Raw genomic sequence first — 25894 nt, forward strand, 5'->3', positions numbered from 1 at the left:
ATGTTTATTTGTTAATGGCCATAGAAATTATTGCAGAACAATATCACAAATCCTGACGTCACAACAACCAAGGCCAAACGCGTCACGTTTTTCTACGAACGTATTTTTATTGAATTTATTTTCACATTTATTTATGAAAATATTTTTCCACAATATCCTATTGATTTTGAAAATACAATTAAATATTCTTCGGGGTCGAGCCATCTTCGGGGTAAACTGTGTGTTTTGTAGAAAAACTTTATTTAGTTATTTTGTGTAAGGATCGGTGGGATGTTTCGACCTGTTTCAGAAGCTTCTCCGCATTTGCTCCAGTGACGAGGAAACCACAGAAAACTCGTCAGAAGAAGGCGGACCGTTGTAATTAATTCGTCAATAGATTTTCCGATCTACTTGAAGAGTGTTCGGCATTTGGTGTCCTGCTATCATTGATACCTTTTATTGCCTTCACTATATCTGTCATGTATAACGTTACCTCTCTTGACAAGACCTTATTACTAATTACTCCATAACCATCTTGTAAATCCTATACTTAGACTTCTGCATCGCGCCTCCAGTTGCATTCTCTGCAGACTAAAAAGGGGGCAATGCATCAATAGATGGGAGACATCTTGGAGAGTAACATCATCGCATGGGCAAGTGTTGATCTCAGATATTTTTAATCTGTGTAAATAGCTCATAAATGTCCCCATGTCCTGTCAGGATTTGTGTGAGTTCGTATCCTGCACGCTGCAGTTTCCTGAATTCAAAAGCATGGTAAATAGATGGAAAAAACATTTTTGTTGCCTTTTCTGTAGGTTCTGCTAAATAGCAATCATTCCAGAGCTGTAAAGTTCAGCTTCTTTTTTTCTCTTAGCAAAACTTATTAGAAAGTGTAAAAATGACAGTAGCTATCGAGTCCTGGTTCTATTTCAACACTGTCTTCTCTATCCGCCTGGACACAGAAAAAGAAGATTAAAGTTAGATTGTTAGTTGTTTTATTTTATTATTTTAAATCTTGAAAAATGGAGTAGTGATGTGATCCGAAACACCATGTCATACATCGGTCCTTTAGTATGATGTGATCCCCATATAGTCTACCTCTCCACATTCCTAAGGAGCTCCTTATGTTTGACACACAAAAAGGACGCATCATTTCAAGTCTGTTTAATGTTTCTGTTCGGATTTCGGAGGCTTTTTGTCTCGGGGGAAGGCGCTATCTTGAGCGTTTTCGTTTTCAGGTCTCATCCAGTCAATATTGGCCATTGTGTATTGTCATTCAAACTGAAATTTCATTCCGAGGCGGATGGTCGAAGAGAGCGGATGTGTGACGCTTGGAGTAACTAACCAGTTTTGTTTTTTCGACTTCGATATCTTAACGACACTTCTAAAATATCGCGTCGCGTGTTCGCATTCGCATATACATTCGTAATCCGAAAATAGTGATAAAAATAGTGTTATTTAAACAATGTCAATAAAATACACTATTAACAATTAATTAAAAGGTGTTTCGCAAAATCCAGTGACTGAATTTTTAAAATATGTGATTCGGCGTTTATATATAAATTAGTCGTTGTTGTATTAACGGTGAACATTTGATATTAACTTTAAAATTAGAGTACGCAAAATTTTTAAGTATTTGCTAAAACATTAATTTAATCTAAAAAAACATTTTTTTTAAAAAGGTGCTTCGCTAATCTAAGTGCATTTAAAAATTGACTGTAATGTAAAGCCGTTTTTTTTTTTAAGTACCGCATTTCTTTGTCGATTTTCAAAGTGCGATTTTGATATTTGAGGCGATTTGAGGCCGGGTATGCAAAAGTTAAAATAAACTAAAAGAATTTGGTGAAATTACGGGATATGGGATATACCGGTTGGCTGGTCAGCCCTGCCCCTGGGGGGATGAATGTACAGGCATAAAACTCGATGAACGAAGGAAACATCATAGATTACATCGCTTATGGGGTGTAATGCCTGCTGAATACAGACTCCTCGACGATAAAAAGCAAAAAATACAAACTCTGATCGCCGATATCAAAAAACTCCAAAAAGCGGACTTAAAACGCGAACTAAAGGGGTATAAACTTCGCTAAAAAGAGGACATGTAAACCACACCGCAGTAATCATATATGTTAAAAAATGCAGACGATAATTTATGGGAATTTAACCGATTGATCAATCTTTTTGACTGCACATATAACGTCTGAAACTGCATGAACCGATTGACATTTTTACGCAGTTTTTTTACATTATCAAATTTACACACTCGTGAAATACATTTGTCTGAACAATTTTGAAGTGATTTAATTAATCAATGATGACGTGTAATACACAGCTAAACTAAAATATTATTTGGCTTATCTAGTCTCCCTAATTCATCATCGTATTTCTGTGAATGACAGCTGTGTTGTCAAATCACTGAGTGGTTCATTTATGACTATTTCCAGCGCTATCTATCGTTGAGACACTAAATTTTTCAAAGGTTGTAAACCCTGTTAATCATAGTTTGTGAGTGACTCCTGTGTTCCTAATGTTGGATTTATCTACCGCATGCTTCGTGCTACTCACTTAAAGGTTTGTTGACATTCATTTTTCTATTACTCATGATTTTAGGGGTCCTACGATAGTGAATAGAAAAATACCGGCTGTTTATTCTCCATTGGAAAGATTATCACTAAAAAACCAAAAATGTGAAAATCATTTTTTTTTTAAATGGGAATTTCATTATTTTTTATCTTGCTTTTAACATACACGGTTTAAATTTATTTTAAAGGGATAGTTATTTATTTATTTACTTCAAAAAACTATGTTCTATTAACCAATTACAACAGGGATGGAGAATACCTTAAAAAGGTAATATGGAAGTCTAGCCCTTTACGGAGCCTATTTATTTATTTATTTATTATATATACGGCCTAAGCCAATTACAACAGTTACATGAAGAAACATAAATGCAAGAAACTGAACAAAAATAATACAAAACTATTTAGCAAAGACAAACAAGGGCGAAACAATAATTGTAATATACTTATGACCTGTCATTGGCTGGTTTAAGTGGCCACTTTACACACTGTGTAACATTCACCATTTCGCCTATGATTGAACATCCATATTTCTTCAACTCTTCCATTTGTTGATTTAAGTGAATTTTTAAGAATTTAGCTGCTTCGTGCTACTCACTTAAAGGTTTGTTGATATTCATATTTCTATTACTCATGATTTAGGGGTTCTACGATAGTGAATAGAAAAATACCAGCTGATTATTCTTCATTGGTAAAATTATCACTAAAAAACCAAAAATGTAACAATCATATTTATTTTTTAATATGGTAGTTTCATTATTTTTTACCTTGCTAATAACGTAAAAGGTTTATATTTACTTCGAAAGGATATTTATTTAACAATATTTTGAGTTTGTCCAAATTATTACAAAAAAAATTGTCACTAGAAAATCGCGTCATGTTTGGCATTGATAGTTGTGACGTCAAGATTCGTGACGATGTTCTAAAAAAATATGAACGGTCAGAAACAATGTTCAAAATAAACATGAATCGTGACGTATAAGGGGCGTTACCAATGCAATGCCGTTTTTCCGTGAATTCGAAATTACAAATTTTAAATATCTTTTATGATCCTAATAAGTAGAAAAAAATATATATTTCCGTATTATATGATGAGATTTCTGAAAGTATGAAGAATGAAAGAAAACTTATTGATTTAAAAAAAATGTTATGATTATTGTAGTAATGCAGATTTAAAAATGAGTCGATATAAAAATTGAGCATAACTAACTAAAGAATATAATAATAAATAATAAAAAAACAGAATAAAAAAGTACAGTATAAGTTTCTGAAGAGGAAAAAATCCATATTTTACAAGATTTTCCTTTGATTTAGGCGTACCATTTTAGTAACATTTTTGTGCAGCGTATAATCATTATTCCTTCTCGGGAAAAAAGCAGTTTAATAAATTACTTTCCGAAATAAAAAGTATTGAGAATATGTAAGTATTAAAATCTAAACTAAAGAATCATGTCAAATCCACTCCATCCAAACCTGACTCAAGGACTATGAAAAACCGTGAAAATTACTTTTAAAAAAAATATTTTGTATCAACCATGTTGGATATCAAACCCATGACCTCTCGCAGTGGCGGCAAATGCGCTAATCACTATGTCACGAGTTAAACTTGGTAAAATACAACAATACTTACGGCTTGATTCAAATTTCAGGGAAGTTAGGGTTTCGTGCTTGTACTACCGTCGATGTCATTATAGAGATAAAATAATTGTAATTTTTTTCATATTTTTTATTTGAAAATTTATTTATAACCCTTACGGATTATCCCATTCAGTTTACAAAAATAATATATGTATATTTTATTCGTACTCTGTTGTTGATAATAATATTTTTAACGTCTTTTTAAAGGTTGTCTGAGTCTTTTGTTTAGTTTTGTGTGTAGCTAAATCACAAATATCTATCAACGTGCTAATTAGCGACGTGATAACAATATCTCACAGTGGTTGTTTATCGTATGCGCAATCACAATGCAACATCCATGAAGACCTAATATTAAATGTCAAAACATTTACGTTTCACGAAGTATAATCCTGCTGCGCAATCACATATTTGAATTCCAACCGTGTAAATATGTAAAATATTCCAAAACTGCTAATCTTATTTATTTATTTATTATTTATCACGCTATTTATTTCATTTAGCCGGCGGTTGGCAAGCCAAATGTCAAGAAAAGCAGTCGCCATAGTAATTGTTTTTTTGTTTTTTTTGTATTGGATACTTCTTATTATTTTACAAATGCAATAGATTGTATTATTTTTTATAGTAAACACCGATTTTTCGCCAGTGAACTGTATTTATTTACGAGGAAAACAAAAAACAAACCGATACGAGCGTTGACTTAGAGATTACACACGCGTTGACTTATGACTGCGATAACTTAAGCATGTTCGTTATTGTTCATTGTGATCGCTCAAATGCTTAGCATGTTTTAAAGCACGTTGCTAGTTATTTGTGATTGAGCTACTTGTAGTTTATTGTATAATTTCAGTACCTGATTTATTTGTCTTAAGTGTCCGTGTCTTGTTAAATATGTTTTATTTATGTACGCTACACCTTAACTGTTACGAGTTCACTTTATTTTCGGATTCGTCTCAGTTCATTGAAATTAATCTAAAAAAATAATTTTGAGTCGAAATTAACCGAAAAATAAATTGAATTGATTAATTTGGATTTTTTTTATTGGTCTATATAAATTGGTTATGTTTTTTAAATAAAATTTGTAGATTTTTATTGTTAATTATGTTAATGATAATTAGGTTAATTTTATTTATTTATTCAATTTTTTTGCTAACAAACTATAATTAATAATAAAAGTAATGTGACCTCACTGGGGTTTCCCGTGCCGAGGACACTTAACAATATACTTTTTAAATATACATTTGAGAATAAACAAAGAAGACTAACTTTAAAAAACGAAGATAATTAACAAATATTCAGACAGTTTTTAAAACAAGGTATTTATGTACATCTAGATTATTTATATTACAAAACACACAATGAAAATAACAAAAACCTAACATAAGCTTTACACTTGTGGAGCAGTTGATTCAATATTGGTATGGGCGAATGAGACAATCGATTTTACTTCTACCTAGCTCCACTATCCATTTTTAAAGCCTTTTTAAACATTTTCTCGTTTCTAATTGTTTTAATAGATAGTGGAAGTAGGTTATAGATTTTAATTAAATAATACTCAAAATCCCTTAGTCCGAAAGTGGTTTTAGTTTGTATTTGTTTAAGTTGTCTATGTGTTGAGGATCTAGTGATTATATTATTTGTTTGTGATGTATTGTGGGGGTAATGTCTTTCATTTGAGTAAGAGTAGTTTTTGAATCTATAAGTGAGTATCGTTTTAGCGTATAATTGTTTTGGTGTCATAAGTTGTGATTTATGGAATATTCCTTCAGTAGTTGTCTGTATCGGGACTCTGAGTATTATTTTTATTGATTACGTTTATTTTATTGTTATAATTATGTTAACTTTATTAAATAGCTAATCTAAGGCATATTTCACATTTTGTAAAATGTTTCCCTCGGCACGAGACACCCCAGTGAGGGAACATTATTCTGTATAAAAAAAAGAATACAAACAATGTAAAAGTATAAATAAATAAAATAAATGTCTTGTTGCCGTTTCATGCAATAGCCTCATTCTTTAAACACTATCCAATTTAAATTTAAATGCTGTGGATAAGCAGTTGGATGAATCGGTATTTCAGCATAGTTTTATTGTCACTCTCGCTGTTATGTTCTAGGTACCTAAGTCTTTACGAACAGTTTCGAGAAAGGGGTGGGTACGTTCACTGTACCTGCACGTTGGACTGATTATGCCTTACTAAAATTGACGTCTTGTATTCCCGTCTTCCGCACCCCAAAACTGAACCGATCTTCTTTAAGAATTAGTATTAGATTGAAATTTTCCGTGTCGGTATTTTTGCGTTTTTGAAAAATATTTTCGATTTGATGTTTGTTATTTTTTCTTCCATACGTGCGAAGACGGCATATAAAACTGGTCACTTTTAAAGGTTTTTGGATGGATCTAGTTTCCATAGAAATTAAAAATAAAAAAACCAAACGATAAGTATACGTCAATGGTAAATATCTAAGTATAGTGTGTAAAAAAATCACTGTTTTCGTGCCATAATCTGGAGAGAAAATACTGGAATACATTTGAATGAAGAAAAGTGAGATCGCGTTTTTTCTCAATATAATAAAAACTTTAATAATAAATCTTTGTTAATCATGATAGTCGCCCTCATGGTGTTAATGGTCAGAGCGTTTGTCTACCATGCAAAAGGTCTCGGGTTCGATTCCCGACATGGTTAGTATGAAATATTTATTTAAAAAGTGTTTTACACTCAAATATTTCACAGTCCCTGGACTGGTACCTGAAGCGTTAGACTGATCATCTTACCTTCATGTAACAAAAAAAAGATCAAGATACGCTGCGATTGCTGTACCAATACAGTTCCCTTTGCACCATTAGGTACAGAAAGGGTGTGATGATGATAAACCATAATATACAATGTAATAAATACAAAAATAAAACAATGGAATACATGGTTAAATGGATGATAAAATCGTCCGCTAGAGTCGATTTCGCTAGATCTTTTGGCGCTAGTATTGAATATTATGATGTTTGCGAGTATAATATTGCAACGAATCGCTGTTTCTTTCTACCTACGTATAACATAATTTTACAATCAATAAAATTACTAATTTATTTACACAAAATTTTACGTGGCAGTGCACTGCACTTATGCACATACTAAGGTACCGCCTCTGGTAGCGTTCTATTCTCTCTGCCTACCCTTACGTACGGGGAAACGGCGTGATATTTTGTTGTTGTTTCTTAAGTTTATCATATTATAATATAATATTAGATTCATCCATATGACGTTATTTAAATTCTTTAATAACTTTTGTTCGATAAATTCCTTGGGTATTATATCAGAACTTGTTTTGCATATTATAACAATAAGATAAGTTGTATAAATAAGCGGAAACAAAACACGGCATAAAAAGCAACAAAAAATACCAGTGAACTAACAAATTCTTCTCATAATATATGTTTGTCGCCCTTGACTAATGTCTTCCGCTAAAGTTTAATGTTTACGTATAACTTTAAATGCAAGGTGCCGTGGCGCAGTGGGTTAGATGGCCGGGTTAGTTGCAAGAAAAAAATTCAAGAAAGTATTCACTCCACGAGAAAGTTCATTGGTTTTATTGTATTTTGTAATAGACTCTTTAACTAAGACAATTTTTTAAAATATATACTTGTTTAACCATTATTTTTCCGTCTATTTGTTCTACATAACCAAACCATCTCAGAGACCATATGAATAATTGATCGCATAAATAACTAATTCGTAATCGCGGTGAGAATATCAAAAGCACATGCACACACGATGACAGCTCAGCTGTTATTCTTGGGCCGAAGACAACATTGGTCCCTGCGGTAGGAATTGCAATATCTTAACCAGGGTCCAGTAGGTAGCAAATAAATTTGAACGCTTCAACCTAGTAAATGTGCTGTACACTATACACAAATAGTAAATGTGGCGTAACCACTTACACTGTCCGGCTTTAGCCTGAGGAATGGCAACGCTTATTGTGCATATAAATATTAAATAACCATGGTAATATTAAATATCCCCGTTTCACGTCAAAAGTCTAAAATCATTACGAATGATGCCGTTTCAATTTATTTATTTATTTAGTATTTCACAGTTTTAAAATGTACAGAGTTTATTTGTTTCAGGTCCCGACTAGCTAGGAAATTCCTGTGTTTAGGAAGGACCTTATTTTATTCATGTGTTTTTTTTATTTTTAATTTCATTAAATAATGCTTAATAAATTCAAAGAATAATAATAACATTATAAAAAATCAATATAAATTTAAATTAGAAAACATGCAAGTAATAATAATAAAAATTGAATCATAAAAATAGATTAGAAAATATGCCATTAATAGTAAATAAATGAGACACAATTATTATAAATTATAAAACATACCGATAATAATAAAAATTGAACCACAAATACACATTACAATATATAAAATGAGTAATTAAGAAATTAAACAAAAATATAAATTGGAAAACATACCGATAATAATAAAAATTGAAGAACAAAAATAAATTACAGAATATACCATTTATATATTTTTTTTAAAAATAAGATACGGTTAAAATACTAGTTTTAAAAAGAAAAAAAAAATTGAAACCGAGAGATAAAATAAGACGCTGTCGAACAAAAACATCGGAACTTATTAAAGTCCACAATAAATAAATTGTTAGATCTACAGAAAAACTTTATCTAGAAGTAAGATTGTTATAGTCCTTAAAATATAGCTTGATTAGAATGACAGTTGTCAGAAAAAGTGACGACATAACTTTGTAGTAACGTCTAAGGAGTTATTTTTATTGACACAGGAAAAATTATTCGTATCTGGCCTGTTAATTTATTTTTTCATACAATGCTTGACACATAAATCAACATAAATATACAAAATCAGCTTTGAAACTTAAAAAAAACTCAAACAAACCTAATTATTAATGACGTTCTTACAAGGTTACATCATTTTGCGAAAACGATCGAGATGGGACAAATTGATCGAATAAAAAAATATCTCATTTGATGTCGTGAATGAAAAAAATATAAATGTCTTAGTTTTTGGTGTATAATTGTGTTAAACACACAATAATAGGCTTGTTTTTGCGTTGACATATCAATTTTAGGAATTAGAGTTTCAGGATTGCCTGAAAAAACTGATAAAATCGATTTGATCAGTGATCAGTAATTTCCCATCACTAATGATATTAGTTTGACAGCTGTAATTCTAATCAAGCTTTATTTTTAGAACTATAGTTGTTGTTCTATTATGATTTTTATTCCAAGTTCGATGTTTACACCAAATATCCGAGAGGTTCACACATTTTAAAATTGATAAAACACCGAATTAAATTAAGTTTTAGAAATATTTTCATTTCATTTTTCATTTCATTTTTCATTTCATTTCCTTTTTTTTTTTTGCACCACAACAGGCCAGGAGGCCCAATTACAGTGGTGAATTACATTACAGAACAACCAGGCCTGAGAAAAATCACATTTTTAAATTTTTGTGTTCTCACCGGGAATCGAACCCGGAACCTTCCGTGCGTGAGTCAAGCGTCTTGACCACTACACCACGGAGGCCGCCGAAAACATATTGATCTGAATAAGAATGAATTGTGGTTGACCATTGTCGGACTTACGGCGTAATGTTCAGCGCGTTTGCCTACCATGCGAGAGGTCTCGGGAGAGATTTTTTATTTTTATTTAAGTTTTTTGTTTTTTTTACAATAAACACAAATAATAAAACAGAGTATTAAAAAAATAAAGCATAATTACATAACAATGAACTGTTAAGTTTTTACTTTTTAACACGAACACTTTACTATTATGCTCAATGTTTGTTTTTGTAAATTTATTGATAATTTTAAGTGGCCAGAATTTCACTCGTCCATGTACTTTGTAGCTGCAAGACGATTAGTAATCTAGCTTCAATAGGTAAATGTTATCAACTATCAAATATCCAAATTTAGTAAACGAGGTCTAGAATTCCAACCGTTCATGCGCTCAATAGCTGCAAGACTTGTTGTTATCTAACTTCTATTTTTATAAATTGTTTTTTTTTTTTTTTTAAACTTTTTTAATAAAAAATGTAAATAGGGGCTAGATTTCTTACTGTCTATGCGCTCTGTAGCTGCAAGTCGTGCTGTAATCTAGCTCCTGTATATCATAATTGGAGACGAGGAACAAGAATCCCAACCATCCATGCGCTCTGTAGCTGCAAGACGTGGTGGGATATTTATTTATTGTACAGCGCCCTCGAGGTGATTTTCACAAAAACGGCGCTGTATAAACTATTCAAATATAAATAAATATAAATAAAATACATATTAATAGTAAAAATAGTAAACAAAAAAATCCCACAAAGGCATGGCCTGTTCGTGGGTATACAAGAAAATATTAATGAATTTTTGCTCCTATAATAAATAATGGACAGTTATAATATTTTTGTGTAGCATAAGAAAGAAAAAATAAGATATTCTGTAAAAGATAATATTGTATTTTTTTTATAGTAATTAAAGAAGGTAATAAAAAATATTTTAAAAAACACAAAAATATTCCTTATTACAAATAAATCATAGAAAAAAAGAGTTCGTATCTTTAGTTTGAATCCAGGATAATGCATGTTTTTTAAAACGAATTTGAAAGTTTGTAATCAATGAAATATTATCAGTAAAAAAAGAATTAAAAATTTTTGGGCCTATAAAATATGCATGTCTCTGTGCGAGCCTCGTTTTACAATGTGGTATTTCTAACACACGATTCCTTCTTTGACTTGATCTATTTGAATTACTTTTAAATAAATTGTGGTTCTTAAATATATATGTAAAACATTGAAAACAATATATTTGTCTTGTCTTATCACTGATGACATTAGTTTGACAGCTGTCATTCTAATCGAGCTATATTTTACGGACTGTAGTTATTTAAAATTTATCAGTACTTTTTGTGTATTCACTGTCGGATATGCATCAAATAAAATAAGCAATGTTTTGTCGCGCTAACAGCTATGTCGCACGCGTCCGCACCGGTCGGGACCAAAAGTCGTGACCGCCATCCGACGGCGTCCGTCCGAGGCGTCGGACGCGAACCGCGGGCCGTTTATCGCGCTAAATCGATTATCGTCTGTTATGACATTCGACCAGAACCGCGGCTTGAGCACAAGGAACCGCGCTCACGATCAGAACAGCTCAGCTCAATACAGCAGGGGCGAATCGTGCATGGAAGCGATTATGCGCAGCTTACCATTATATTTGACCATCCATAATAATGTTTTCTTCTTCTCTGGTCTCAATCCTGGGATTGGCTGGCAGCAATTACTTTCATTCTTCTCGTCCATTCCTACCTGTCTTGCGCGGCTCTTTTAAAGTCAACATATGATGAGCAGCGCACGTCCTCTAATAGGTCCTCCAGTCTTTGTCCCCTCGATCATCCCCTCCATTATGACACGCAGGAGACCTTCTTGACGTTTTACATGGCCGACCCATCTCGCTCGCCTTGCGGACAAGGTCCTGAGCAGGTGCCTAATGCATAATGTTTTACGGTGATTTTATTTACAGAAAAACAAGCAAATAATTACCGACTCTTATCAATCATTGCCACCATTTGTATGTTTCTCCAAATATAAATAAAAATATTAATAAAACGCGCCCAGCGCCAGCAATGAGCCAAAGAAACTATCCGATTACTTCAACTTATTTCTTTACAGAAATAAATTGAACCCAGTGGTGGGATTTTCCTCCTAGAGTTGACTTGCAGATTACACAAATTCTTTGAGGATTCTCGATTTGGAAAACAGTATTTCAAACATTATTCCTTAATGACTATATTTCTTTGACAAATGACTCGCAACACACGTGGCGCTCGACGCTGCCGTTTTTGGCATTATTCATTTCTAGAACAAATCAGCCAGTTGACATTTCAATCGTTATGAGAATACCTAATACTGACTGAATGATAAACTTTTATGTGAGTTATGTATTAAATTAATGGATAATATTGCTACACAATATAATATATATCACGAAGTTACGTCGCTTGAGTTGATTTCATAAATGAGAGTTGTTGTATCACACAGAACCACAGAAAAAATAGCAATTTATAGTATATATCATTTACATTATATTCTGTACCTACTATGCACTGGCTCAGTATCAGGCATAGAAGAAACCAAAGGTGGTTCCTTGGTATGTGCATAAGTGCAGTGCACTGCCAAGTAAAAATATGTGGAAATAAATTAGTAAGTTTATTGATAGTAAAACTATATTATTAGTAGGTAGAAAGAAACAGGGATTCGGTGCAATATTATACACGTAAACATCGTAATATTCAATACTAGCGCCAAAAGATCTAGCGAAATCGACTCTAGCGGACGATTTTCTCATCTTGTCTACGCATGCGCAATCGTCCCTGTGCATGTTCTGTTTTGCACAATTCTTTACCCTGAATTTGTATGAAATATCTCATTTCTCCTTAGATCGTCGTTTGAGCGAGATAGACAATGCTTTATACCGGTGAATCGTGCATTAGAGGGAGAAGGTCATATACATACTCCGGGCAATGCCAACGCATGCGCAGATTTGAAGTTTGAAGTTCGTTTGCAATGTCACTTTGAACATGCGTAATGACATGATATTATTAAGAATTTAGTTGATTTAGTATCCTACAACGTGCGTATAATGTTAGGCGAATTTAGCGTTCCTTGTTCCGATGCGCGGGTTGTCATCTGACATACTATTGCCCGTTTATCACGTCAGACCTGTCATATTGTTATAATATTATTGAATTTAATATATAAGTTTACAAAATGTAAAGAAATGCACTGCCCATATTTTCGGTCAGGAGCCGCCAGTGGAAGAAACATTCACATTCTATCACTTCTTCGCAATATTTTAAATAATCCCACTTCGCCTGTTTATCTGAGAGAGCTCATCCAACCCCTTTCACAACACGGACTATCTCTTCGTTCTAGTAACGAGAGACCCCTTTTAATACTCTGTCATAGCTCTGATTTTCTCGCCTTCTCTTTTACTGTAGTAGCTGCTCGACTGTGGAATAATCTACCCACTAATGTTAGAGACGCCCCTTCTTTATTTACATTTAAGTCAAGATTGAAATGTCACTATCTAAATATTTAAATTGTTCCTTTATCCTTCTTCTTTCCTTCCCATCCCCTCTCCTCTCTTCATAGTGTTAATTTTTTTGTATATTTCTATTTTTTTAATCATTGTTTTCAATTTTTGTATAAAATTATAAGATTCAATATGTCTATCTATGTAATTATAATTTTCTCAAACTGAACGGTTTGGGTAGGTAGGAAGAAATTGTCTTAAGGCAATATGCCCGCCTTTATACGTATATATATTGTATATGTATATAAAATGTCAAATAAATAAATATGGAGGTACAAATAAATTATATTTTTTTATAGCTTACCTGTAAATAAAATCACCGTTCGCCACTGCAATGCAGTTCACATAAAAAATCAGATAAACACGCATGAATACAGGTCAAGTACGTAATTAATTTTTAACATTATTATTATTTATTTATTTTAATAATAACATTTCTTGCATTCTTATGATTTACCCAAATGTTTCATTTTGAGAGCTAAATGTCTGCACCATGCGAATAAACTGATGAAAGGGTACTCGCAAAATTTTGCTTTTGACCTGATAAAGCTCAGCCTAATCAAGTGCGGGTTTTCACTAGAGCCCGCCCAGGGCACCGCAAATTAAACAAACACCGTACTAGAATGAACCTTTCCCAAACTTCTAGATGTAGGTTCTGCATCGCAGATGAAGAAACACCTATGCACATTATATCTGAGTGTGATGCTTTGCATCACAAAAGGAGCCTCATCCTCAGTGGACCACTGGTCAAACCTGAGGATGTTAAACAGCTGGCTCCCTGCCAATAGCCCGATACTTTACGGATCTGGGCTCGGATGGGGACATTTAGCAAAATGTAAATTCTCGCCTTGCACTCAGTGGCCAGGCTCTTTATAGACCTGCAGCACAATCACAAATGACTATCGACGTGCTAATTAGCGGCGTGATAACAATTTTTCACCGTGGTTGTTTATCGTATGCGCGGTCACAATGAAACATCCGTGAAAGTTATCGATCGGGATTATTATATTTTTTAAATATTGTCATACTTCAACTTGATGCTTGGCAACACCTAATATTAAATGTCAAAATTTAAATATTTACGTTTCGCAACGCATGATCAATCACATATTTGAATTTTACCGGTGTAAATATGGAGAATATTCCCAAACTGTAAGTAAAATAATTTAGTTTTATTTTTTTGTTCACAATTTATCATTTTATTTATTTGTTTTGAATCAAATTGAGAAAGCTATTAAACTAAACAATTGTTGACGGCGTTTGGCGTTTTGCAACACGACCGCGATAACTTCAGCGTGTTCATAATTGTTCGTTGTGATCGCTCAAATACTTAGCACGTTTTTTAGCACGTCGATAGTCATTTGTGATTGAGCCCCTGGGCTTGGAGGGCGAGAACTGTTCACCGCAGTGACGTCAGAAGATTGCATAGCACTAACCCCCCCCTCTAAGAATAAGACTAATAAGCTGTACCTGAACATATTTTATACACGTGTTCATTAAACCCTGTCACATCTGAAACCACGATGATCAGTATGAGTAAAAATACATATTGGCGCATTAAAATATTTTTTTAGAATAAATAAAATATCAAAAAAGCAAATGGTTGCTTACTTCTGCATGGGTGAAACGAGGAGGGGGATGGGGGAGTCTGATACTCCGCGCTCTCCTCACTTCTCTCCTGCAGAAGTAAGCAACTATTTGTTAACATATTACAACAGAGATGAAGAACATTTAAGGGAAGGTAATATAGAAGTCCAGGCATCGACAGGACTTATGACCTGTCAATGGCTGGTTTAGGTGGCCACTTTACACACTGTGTAACATTCACCATTCTGCCTATATTTGAACATCTATATTCCCTTAATTCTTCCATCTGTTGATGTTTGTGAAGTTAAAGAGCTGAAACCTTTATTTATGCGGGTGAGATTCATCAAATTGAATTATTTCACCTACATACTAGGCAACGCCTGAAAATATTATTTTTTCGATTTCTATACTTCTTCGTGGACCAGGTAATTTATCAACAATATTTTGAGTTTGTTCAAATTTTTGTAGACAAGGACTGGATTCAACTCCCTGGGGAGCTGTTTATATTAACATATTACAACAGAGATGAAGAACATTTAAGAGAAGGTAATATAGAAGTCCAGACATCTACAGGGCTTATGACCTGTCAATGGCCGGTTTAGGTGGCCACTTTACACACTGTGTAACATTCACCATTCTGCCTATATTTGAACATCTATATTCCTTCAATTCTTTCATCTGTTTATGTGTAAAGTGGCCACATAAACCAGCCATTGACAGGTCAGGGCTTATGAGCCCTGTAGATGCCTGGACTTCTATATTACCTTCTCTTAAATGTTCTTCATCTCTGTTGTAATATGTTAATATAAACAGCTCCCCAGATAGTTGAATTCAGTCCTTGTCTACAAACATTTGGACAAACTCAAAATATTGTCAACTATTTGTTTTTTTTAAATATTTTATTTAAATAAAAATAAAAACTCTTTGTTATATAATATTTATATAATATGTCTTCTTGTCCATACTGATCATCGTGGTTTCGGTTGTGACTGGGTTTAAAGAACACCCTGTATAGAAAAGTTAATTTTACTTTGTAGATAAAATTGAAGGTAAATTTTAACTTCTCATTCTTATCGACGATTATAGACGATTTTTATTTAAAAAATGGCTAATGCATATGTCGGATGTTCGTGGCTATGTCGCTTTGTCGGATCGTCTGTGGGGTACTTAAGTAGAAACACGATCTATTGAATTGTAAACTTTTTACGCAGACCGTTTGTAGAGAACTTTATTCCATCTAAGTACATTAATACAGGAAAATCATTCAAACTGACACGATTCAAATTATACTATAAATTACATTCAGAATACAGCGATCGCTCTTCCGAAATAAATACCCGAGACAATGACAAAATCAGATAATTTAAAAATGCAATGTCACAAAATGTCACAAAATAGATGCTTACATAAATAATGAACGACTAACTGAAATTGAACATGTTAAATACTTAGGACTAACAATAGACAGACATTTGACATGGGCAATTCATATCAACAATTTAATTAACAAAGTGGCGACTTTATCGAGTCTATTTTTTAAAATCAAAAACTTTGTTCCAATAAAGGAAAAAAAAAATATGTATAAAGCCTATGTAACCACTAAAATATGTTATATGCAACTACTATGGGGAACAGGAAATCAAAATGACATAAACAGACTACAAAGACAGCAAAATAAAATATTAAAGTTAGTATATGACCTTCCCTATCTAACAGCAACTAAAGAACTTTTTGAACAAACTAAACAATTAAATGTAACTAAACACTTTAAACTAGAATCTTTAAAATTTATTCATAAATTAGCCACTGATGTTATTGTAGACGAAGAATTAAAACTTGAAAAAAACTGTAGTTAACATGAACACAATACGAGAATATCAGAAAAATATCATATGCAATCTTTTAAAACGAGAAAAGGACAATCGAGACTTATAAACCATGGACTTAAATTATACTATAAACTACCAGACAAAACTAAACAAAAGACTCAGACAACCTTTACAAAAGATGTTAAAAATATTATTATTAACAGTAGAATGTGAATTTTAAAAGTGAAAATATTTTGTTAAATGTATGTAACCCGTAAGGGTTTATCAATGAAATTTAAATATTTTTTTAATTTTTAAATGCTGTTCTTCCTTCATCAATTTGGCTGTTTGCTGATGACACTTCATTCTCAAACAGATTGACAGCCCTTCCGATTGTTCACTGTTACAATACTTGTAAAACTTTTTGTTATATCCTTTCTAACTAATTTAACATATTTTGTCTGCATATCCTGTGTTTATTATTTAGTGTGTTAGCATGTATTTTTTTTTTTATAAATGCCTTTTGGGCGTTAATGAACAAAATAAATAAATAAATAAATAAATCGTAACTGTTAATGATTATTTTTTTAATATTTTGTTTTATCAATATAGGTACATTTAGCTAAGGTCTCGTGAGTGTTGCGCCCCTACGGCTGTCACGATTACTTTCGCCCCTCAAATTTGACGCTAAACCTTCCTGCCTACCCTCGGGGATAATGATCCTAATTACCAGAGGTCATATCAAATGCAACGAATCGCGAATAACCTTAAGGTAACAGGGTATTTTTACAAGTCGGGAATAACGTCAAAAATACCATATAAATTTTAAGCGGATATTTACGATTCTAATGATATACTCGTAACTATCAATGTATTTAAAACATGCATTCATTTATAATTTTCGCGTTTAAAAATGAGCACATACAAAACGGCTCGCAGTTGGTATATCGCATAGTGTCATTTTGATGTCACGCGTTATGACCGTCGACTATTTTTCTTCATTTTTATTTAATTATTTTATTTATTATTTACATACAATATTACATTTTTAGTATTTTTTTAGAATTTTTTTTTTTACAGGACTCATCAAGCCAATTAATATGGCTTTTCGGTAAAAATCTTTTACATGAAAACACACGATAACATTACATTGTTGTATAATAATAATTACTACTAACTTAAATATAAGGAGCGAAAAAAAAGTCAATAAAATTTATGTTTTTAAATAATATTTAGAAAAATGCAAAAAAAAACAAAAAGTAAGTACACGATATCGCAATTATAAAAAAATAAATAAATACGAAACCGGAATACCAAAATTTAAAACAGAAGTGTGTTCATAATTAATAGGCTCAAAGCCTTTTTTAAAAAGATTTTTTCTTTACATATCTATATTTATATATATATATTCATATCTATGTATATATTTATATCTTTATCCATACCCGTACATGCACACATACATATCCATACACACATATATACACATACATATAAATATCGAATTCTAATAAAAATTGCGTACAAGTTTAGCGCTAAAACGTCATTCGTGCCGTTTTTCCCACAGGGCGTAAAACGTCTCGTTTCTGGGTAATTTAGAATATGCACATTTTTATGCGTACGTATCGAGACGTTAAAAGAACCGGCTTTGTAATCGCTCGGTAGATAACGACAGACGATCGTTAAGCATACCCTCGGTAAATGTCAAAAGTTATATAAAAATCAAGCGAGAATTTTTCGCTTGAATTGGGACTCATTGGAGTTTTTAATCGCTTTGAAGTGAGCACATTTTATCACAGAAGCCTATTTAAAATATAAATGAGAAATATTTTAAATGTTAATGACGTAAGGAAAGCGGAATAAATTGTTGCGGTCATTCATTGGCTTGTTTCGATCATATGACGTGGATATGACAAGTAGGTAGAACATGCCGAGGTAGATACAGATAGTACAGAAGTTACGTTTACTATCTCGATATATACAGATGAAGATAGCGTTCATACATAATTGAGACCAAGGTGCCAGTCCAGGAAACTATGAGATTTTTAGTGTAAAAACACCTTTTTAAATAAATATTTCTTGTCAACTATGTCGGGAATCGAACCCTAGACCTCTTTCATGGTAGGCAAACGCGCTGACCGTTTCAATGAGGAAGTTTAGTACTACGGGAAATTGGATATAAAAAATGTATTCTTAAGCGTGGTAAAAATTAGAACATTAAATCGTACGCCGAAGTTTATTAAAAATTGGATGAAAAAATATATCAAAATTATTTTGTTGTTTTTGGTTTGATTGGAAGAAAAAGGTTTAAAATTCAACATGACAGGCGCCGTGGCACAGTTGGTTAGACGCCCAACTGTGAAACTGGCGTCGCGGGTTCGATTCCCGCCAGTTTGCAAGAAAAAAAAATCCAAGAATTTTTTTTCTGAATTGGTCTGGGTGTTGTAATGTATTTTTCATTACCTCCTTCCATATCCACTATATCCCACCTGCTGACAAGCCTCAAAATAGAGGCTTAGCGGGTTGTTCCTTTATAAAATATAAAAAATAAAAATATGTAAAACTATACAAAATAAAAAATATATTAATTCACTCATTCGAATTGTATGGAAAACATATTTTATATAACCAATCAAAATAATTGTTATATTAAATGAGTTCTTACATATTGCACATACAAACGCAGTTTAAATTTATTTCTTAATTGCGAGTAAATCGACGGAAGTATTTTTTAATTTGGGCTTATTATTTTAATTGCCCGAACGGCAACCGGTGGGAACGCACTACACCCCTTTGCGGTTGGGGGGAGTGTACAGGGGGCGGAGCTTACCTTCATTATACAAACTGCTTCTCTCGCGATGAGTGATCCTCTGTGATGTCATTAGTTTGTTAGTAGTGTTATTAGTGACACGGGTGTAGCCGGGTGCACGTTTTTTGCGCCATAAAAAAGGTTTTTTTTATCGCGTGTTAAACTTTTTATTTAACGTAATCAATATGTGATTTTTATTGTGAAGTTAAACACGCATGATTAGTGAGTGATTTATTTGATAACTGTATACATTTAAAATGCATACTTTATTTTAATTTTGTTTTTTTTTTAATTGTTTATTTAATTCAAAACCTATGGATAGGGACGAGGTTGTGGAATTTTTCAAAGTTCACGATTAATGATTAATGACAATATTCGGGCGCCCTCCAACATACCAGTCAGAACGGTTTTTCCAATACATGAAGGTGCTGGATATGAGACAGCTGTACCTAAAAGAAGCACTTACAAACTTCTGGTCGAACAATAAAGAGAGGTCTCAGCAAAATATCCGGACGAGGTTTTCCCAGAGCACGAATCACGTCATACCCAAAACCCGTACAACTTTTGCTCAGAGACATCTCTCATTTATCGCACCGAGAGTGTTCAATATTTCGGAAGAGCGTATTAAGCTCTTAATGACAAACTATTTTCAAAAGAGGAGTTAAGGACTGGATTTTCCTTAGTAGGAGGGATTTGGGTGGAAAACTCCTTGGTATATTCCGAATGTTTGAGTGTACTGTTTATTTTTTATTTGTATGTACGCCCAATGGGTATTTTTAAGGGCATATTTATGCATGAAAAATTATTATTAAGGAAATTAGAAAGACAATAGTATATAGTAGACTTGGTGGGAGTGGAAGCGGGAGAGAGGTGTGTATAAATGTTTATTATGTGAAAGTCCCATATATATGTTTTTTTTTAATTATTTCTTTAATTTCTGTTCTCTACAAATAGAGATATAATCATGTGTCATCAAATTGTTTGTCCCATCTTAACACTTAACTTTTAGTCCTATGGAGTTGGGACTTAAATAATGTGTAATAAACTACACGTATGTAAATAAATAAATAATAAAAATTTTATTTTTTTTAATTAAAAGTAATATGCGCTCATAAATTTATAAAATAAAATAACTTATTTCATCCTTCACTACTTTTCTTAATTTTCATTATTTCCTCTATATGTACTTGGATGATTTTTCACAACCATCATCATTCCCTTTCCGCACCTAATGGTGCACAGGGCACTGCATTGGTATACCAATCGCAGCGTATCTTGTTAGTTTTTGTAACATTAGGGTAAGATGATCGGTCTTACGCTTCAGGTACTAACCAGTCTAGGGACTATTACATATTCTAGTGTAAAAATTATTAAAAAATATAGGGTAATTTTTAAAGTACGTTATCATTATCAAACCCCTATCCACACCCTGTGGTGCATAGCATACTGAATTGATATTTAAAATGTAGCGTATTTCAATAATGTTACAGGAAACTGAGGTGATTAGTCACACACTTGATGATGATGACGTATTTGTATATTTTTAGTAACTTATTTTGGAAGATCTAAATTTGATGCAACAAAGAAGGAAAACCTTTTTGAGAAGGGTATGTGGAAGCCTAGATGTTTACAAGGCTTATGACTTGTCATAAGCTGGTTAAAATAGCCACTTTACACACTGTGTAACATTCAACATTCTTGAAAAATTAAAACATCGTTTTCAGGCGTTGCCTAGTAGGTGTAATGGTACAACCGGATGAATCTCACCCACGTGATAAATGGTTCATCTCTTTTACTTCACAAAAGTCAACAGATTTAAGAGTTACGGAAATGTGGAGACTTGAAATATAGGGAGAATGGTGATTGTTACACAGTATGTAATGTGGCCACTTTTACCAGCCAATGACAGGTCAAAAGCCTTGTAAATGCCTAGAATTCCATATTTCCTTCTCTTAAATGTTTTTCTTCTTTTGATCAATATTACTCCCCAGGGAGAAAATCCAGATATTATAATAGTATTCCTACATTTTTTAAATTTATGCATTTTGGTTTTTTCAATATTTTTGTGCTATTATTTAAATTTTTTATAACGTTTTTTTCTATTCACTAATTTTTATTGTTGATTGTTTCAGATTTGGCGATCTTTGGAAGCGGTTTCAACAAAGCAGCTGAATACATCATGCACACATAGATTTGGATAACCCACCATGGATACTCACATGTTCCAGAATAGAAACCTTCATACTTCTCTCTCCAAGACGACGGACGAAGAAAAAATATCGAAGATGCTGGGCTTTGACGATAAACGAGAACTTTTCCAAGAAAGTGATAGTATAAATAAAAATAGTGAAAGTGGTTGGTCAACACAAATTTACGATAATTTAGAAGAACCGTCGTATAATACAGAGTTCTTCACGTCGAGGTGTTGTGACGAAGAGTCTAGAATAAATGGAAGCCAATATAGCCAAAGGAAATTAGAAAAAAATTGCTCCATTAGTGAATCCTGCCAAAAAATTTGCCAAAAATCTGATTGTAAAATATCTCAATTTTCAGGATTCAAAAGATCCTCTTCAACGTACAGGCATTGGTGCATGCTAAGCGTTTCTCTTGCGTTCGGGTTAGGCCTATTCCTGGGTGTTTTAATTCCTGTAGTGTACCTAACCAAAACAGCAATAGGTGAAGATAGAAGTATTTACAGTGATCTCATGAATAAAAGCTCGTCAGGTGCACAATATTTAACGGGGTTCACGATTGACGACGTAAAGGAAGACACTGTCAAGAGAAATTCTACTTCTCAGCGGGTCTTCCTTCCATTGGTGAAATCAAAATATGCCAGAAACAAGATCCAATTTCCTACGATCCACGATTTTCCAAAAGGCAGAAATCAATTGCAAAAACCGAAAAATTTACTAAATAAAATAAGCAAACCAAAGATTTTTTCTAGTGTTTCGTTTGTGGATGAGATTATCGGGAACTTTGAGGAATCCAAGTTTGAAACCAGCGGTGATATTGATACTAAAAACACACTATTAAAATATCTCGACATGGGCACAACTAACGAAACCGGTAACTTTTTTGTCGAGTTTGGCAAGAAGATACTGGAAAGCAATATGGACCTCAATAGCAAAAACACGAAGGATACCAGAACTGATGACGAAAATACTTTGCTTCATGACAATATATACTGGGGAGCTAAAGTAGAAAAGTCTTTGCCTCTTGGTTATGGACCAAGCAGTAATGAAAAATGGGTTAATTATATCAAAACAACATCGGCAATCAAAATGGAAACGGGATGCGGAAGAATGCAGAATCGATTGGTTACTTTCGAAGACGGACGTCAAGCTTGTGTGAGATACAGGCAGAACACTGATCAGATCCAAGGAGAATTGTTCAGTTTTTATCTGGCGCAAATACTACAGTTACCCAACTTGGCTCCATCGCTGGTCAGTATTGTCAACCTGACAGATCCGCTGTGGAAGAACATCGCAAATGATATCGGATCTGCGCAATGGAACTCGAATCGACCAGTCGTCATGACGAAATACATACCAAATCTAGAATCAGCGCACATCCCCTCAGTTTTCAAGCCAACTGAGCGACATTTAAACAAGTTTGACGTTTTGAACATTGTCAAACGGGGTACGGATCAAAACGATATCCCCAGCAAGAAAAATGGAGATATTCTGTTGAGAAAACTAACCGAACGGTTCTTCGTTGATGACAAAACAAAAGATAAAGTTGGAAATAACGTTGATGAAGCGAAAGAACTTCTTGATATTATTGTTGAAGAGCTACCGGATAAGCAAAAGAGTACCGTTGTTGAGCAAGTAAAAGCCAAAATTGGCGATGATCTTCTTAACAAGTTTGTCGAGCTCGCGCAATGGTCTGATTTGATAATTTTTGACTATCTGACAGCAAATTTAGACAGGATTGTAAACAACCTATACAATTTCCAATGGAACGTCAATATCATGGATGCTCCAGCTCACAATTTAGCCAGAAAAGTAGACTCAAATCTTCTTCTGTTCCTTGACAATGAATCGGGGTTACTGCACGGATACAGGTTGCTGACTAAGTACGAGGTCTATCATACATTACTTCTTGACAACTTGTGCGTGTTTAGAAAATCAACTGCGGACATAATCGAGAGACTCAACAGATCGGGACAAGTTGGAAGGATTTTAAACAGCATGTTCAAGGAAAATAATAACTCCGGAGTGCTGGACGTCCTCCCGCTTCTACCTGAGAAGAGCATCAAAATCCTCAATGAAAGAATTGAAAGGGTGGCTTCGCAAATCAAAAAATGCGAGGAACAATTCAGCAGATAACAACTGTACGACTTTGCTAACTAATTTATTAATTTTGAGTGATGTTAATAATATATTCAGTGTAATATTGTTAATGCTATGCCATGCGTTTTAAGCATATCTTGCCAAAGTTCGACTGTATCATAGGTAGAATTATTTGACAATTTTATCAAAAACATTATATGACACAATTTTTATAGTGTACAGTGATTGACTATTAAGTTATTATCAAATTACAGTCAATTTTATTTTTGTTAATTATTTATGAAGTAAGTTAAGAAATGACGAAAAGTAAACACCTCAGCAATATTCATTTCAGGATATTTGAAGCAAACTTAGAAATCTCTATTGAAGAAGTTACTGAGATATTTGCGAAAAGCTTGGAGAAAAGATTTGTGAAATTTCTAATCAAGCTTCACCAACTCAATGGAGAATGCTAAGTTTGCGGTGTCAACTAGTATTTTTGAAATCTGCTTTTGCAAGATTTAGAGATGGTTTTGAATTACGCTGTTATTTAGGTAGGTAGGTTTTTATGCATGGTTTATTTTGGCAACAATAACTAATTTTCTGGTTTTGGTAAGTTTACTCCTAATGATACATTTGATTTTATCATGGGCTTACTTCTAAAATTTAAATCAGGGTTTCTGTGTAAGCAGTTTTGTGATTTGAAGTTCCAATCCTGAGGATTGGTTTGCAGCAAAGTCCCGCATCTCGTTCACTACTGCGCTCTTTTATCTGCAGACCTCTTCAGCTCAACATATGGGGCGCAGTGCCAAACCCTTGCACACTTGTTCCAAACACTCCCCATTTCCTTTATTAAGTCATGCTGGAGAACCTCATGGCCGATCCTCGCCTCTCTGAGCTGGTTTTGATTAGGCGCCTTCCTTCTTTGGTTCTACTGAGAACCTCGGCATTATGATGTGGTCTCTCCATGATATTCCTAATATTCTTCTGTAGCACCACATCTGAAAGTCTCTTTCTATTCCATTTGGTAAGGCACCATGTCTTACAGCCGTACATCGTGTATTTATTTTTGTCAAATCTAAACCAGTTGAAAAATTTTGCAGATTAACTATATTTTGAGTGTGTCCAAATTTTCAGGCTTCAGTCCATTTTCTTTCTTTCACTTTCAGCCATAAATTCAGATTTCATACGGAGATGGAGAACATTTTAATGAAGGAAATATGCAAGTTTACGCATTTACAGGGATTTAATTGTATGTTCAACTATGATAAATAATTTAAATAATGTGTTTATATTGCTGAGGCGTTAACCTTTTACTTATTTTTTTAATTACATGTTTCATCAATATTTACTTATTCTTAAAAAACCGTTTATTATATTCATCAACATTTATGTACATATTTAAAAAAATTAGTTTTTTTGTAAATTATGTGATCATTATCAATATTAATTTTAAGAAATTTTCTGTGATTTTAATGCTTGTAAATATGTAGTTAAAATATTATTTTTATATTTCAATACCTTTCTTTAGAATTATTTAAAAATAGAATAAACTATCGATTTAAAAAATACTTATTTGAAATTAATTGCTCAATTTTTCACAAATATCCAAATATGATAAATACTGCTTGTAAGTCTGTAAATATTAAAGATTTTTTTAACAAAGCAGTATAATAAAACGTTTTTTTTTTATATTATTAAATTCTTGACTTAAACTCAACTTTAAAATCTATTTGCCTACATTTATCAAAAAATTCATGGATGATTTGGACTTATTTTTGAGTTAGTTAAATAAGATAATGTTATCATGAGAAATCCGTTATTTCTATAAAAAAAATATTTTATTTTGCTTTAAACATCACGGAATTAAAACACTACAATTCAAAGCACTTCCTTCGTAATTTTCCATATCAAACTATTTGACTTTGTGTATATTTGTGTTTATTTAATTAAATTTTGATTGTAAATAAATAATAGCATAAATATTGAAATTTTTTCATTCATTATCTGTAAAAACATAATGAAAACTAGAAATGCCTTTATTAAAGCAGACATAGAAAACATCATTGAGAAGGAAATACAGAAGTATAGGCGTGTACAAGGCTTACGATTTGTCATTA

General features: G+C 32.9%; 1 protein-coding gene across 2 annotated transcripts; it reads left to right on the forward strand.

Moving 5' to 3' along the window:
- The first annotated feature begins 1269 nt into the window (after nt 1-1269).
- On the forward strand, nt 1270-25224 carry fj (four-jointed box kinase). Of its 2 annotated transcripts, none has more exons than XM_088236454.1 (2): nt 1270-2550; nt 21636-25224. In XM_088236454.1, exon 2 carries the CDS (start codon nt 21711-21713, stop codon nt 23829-23831), a length of 2121 nt encoding a protein of 706 aa, XP_088092580.1. In that variant the 5' UTR covers nt 1270-2550; nt 21636-21710; the 3' UTR covers nt 23832-25224. The 2 variants fall into 2 exon arrangements, with proteins under 2 accessions (XP_088092580.1, XP_088092581.1); XM_088236455.1 differs by lacking the exon at nt 1270-2550 and adding an exon at nt 3144-3162.
- Nucleotides 25225-25894: the final 670 nt, after the last annotated feature.

This window comes from Micrasema longulum, unplaced genomic scaffold (assembly GCF_059751315.1).
Source record: "Micrasema longulum isolate JH-2025_06_02 unplaced genomic scaffold, ASM5975131v1 h1tg001558l, whole genome shotgun sequence".
Taxonomy (NCBI): Eukaryota; Metazoa; Arthropoda; class Insecta; order Trichoptera; family Brachycentridae; genus Micrasema; species Micrasema longulum.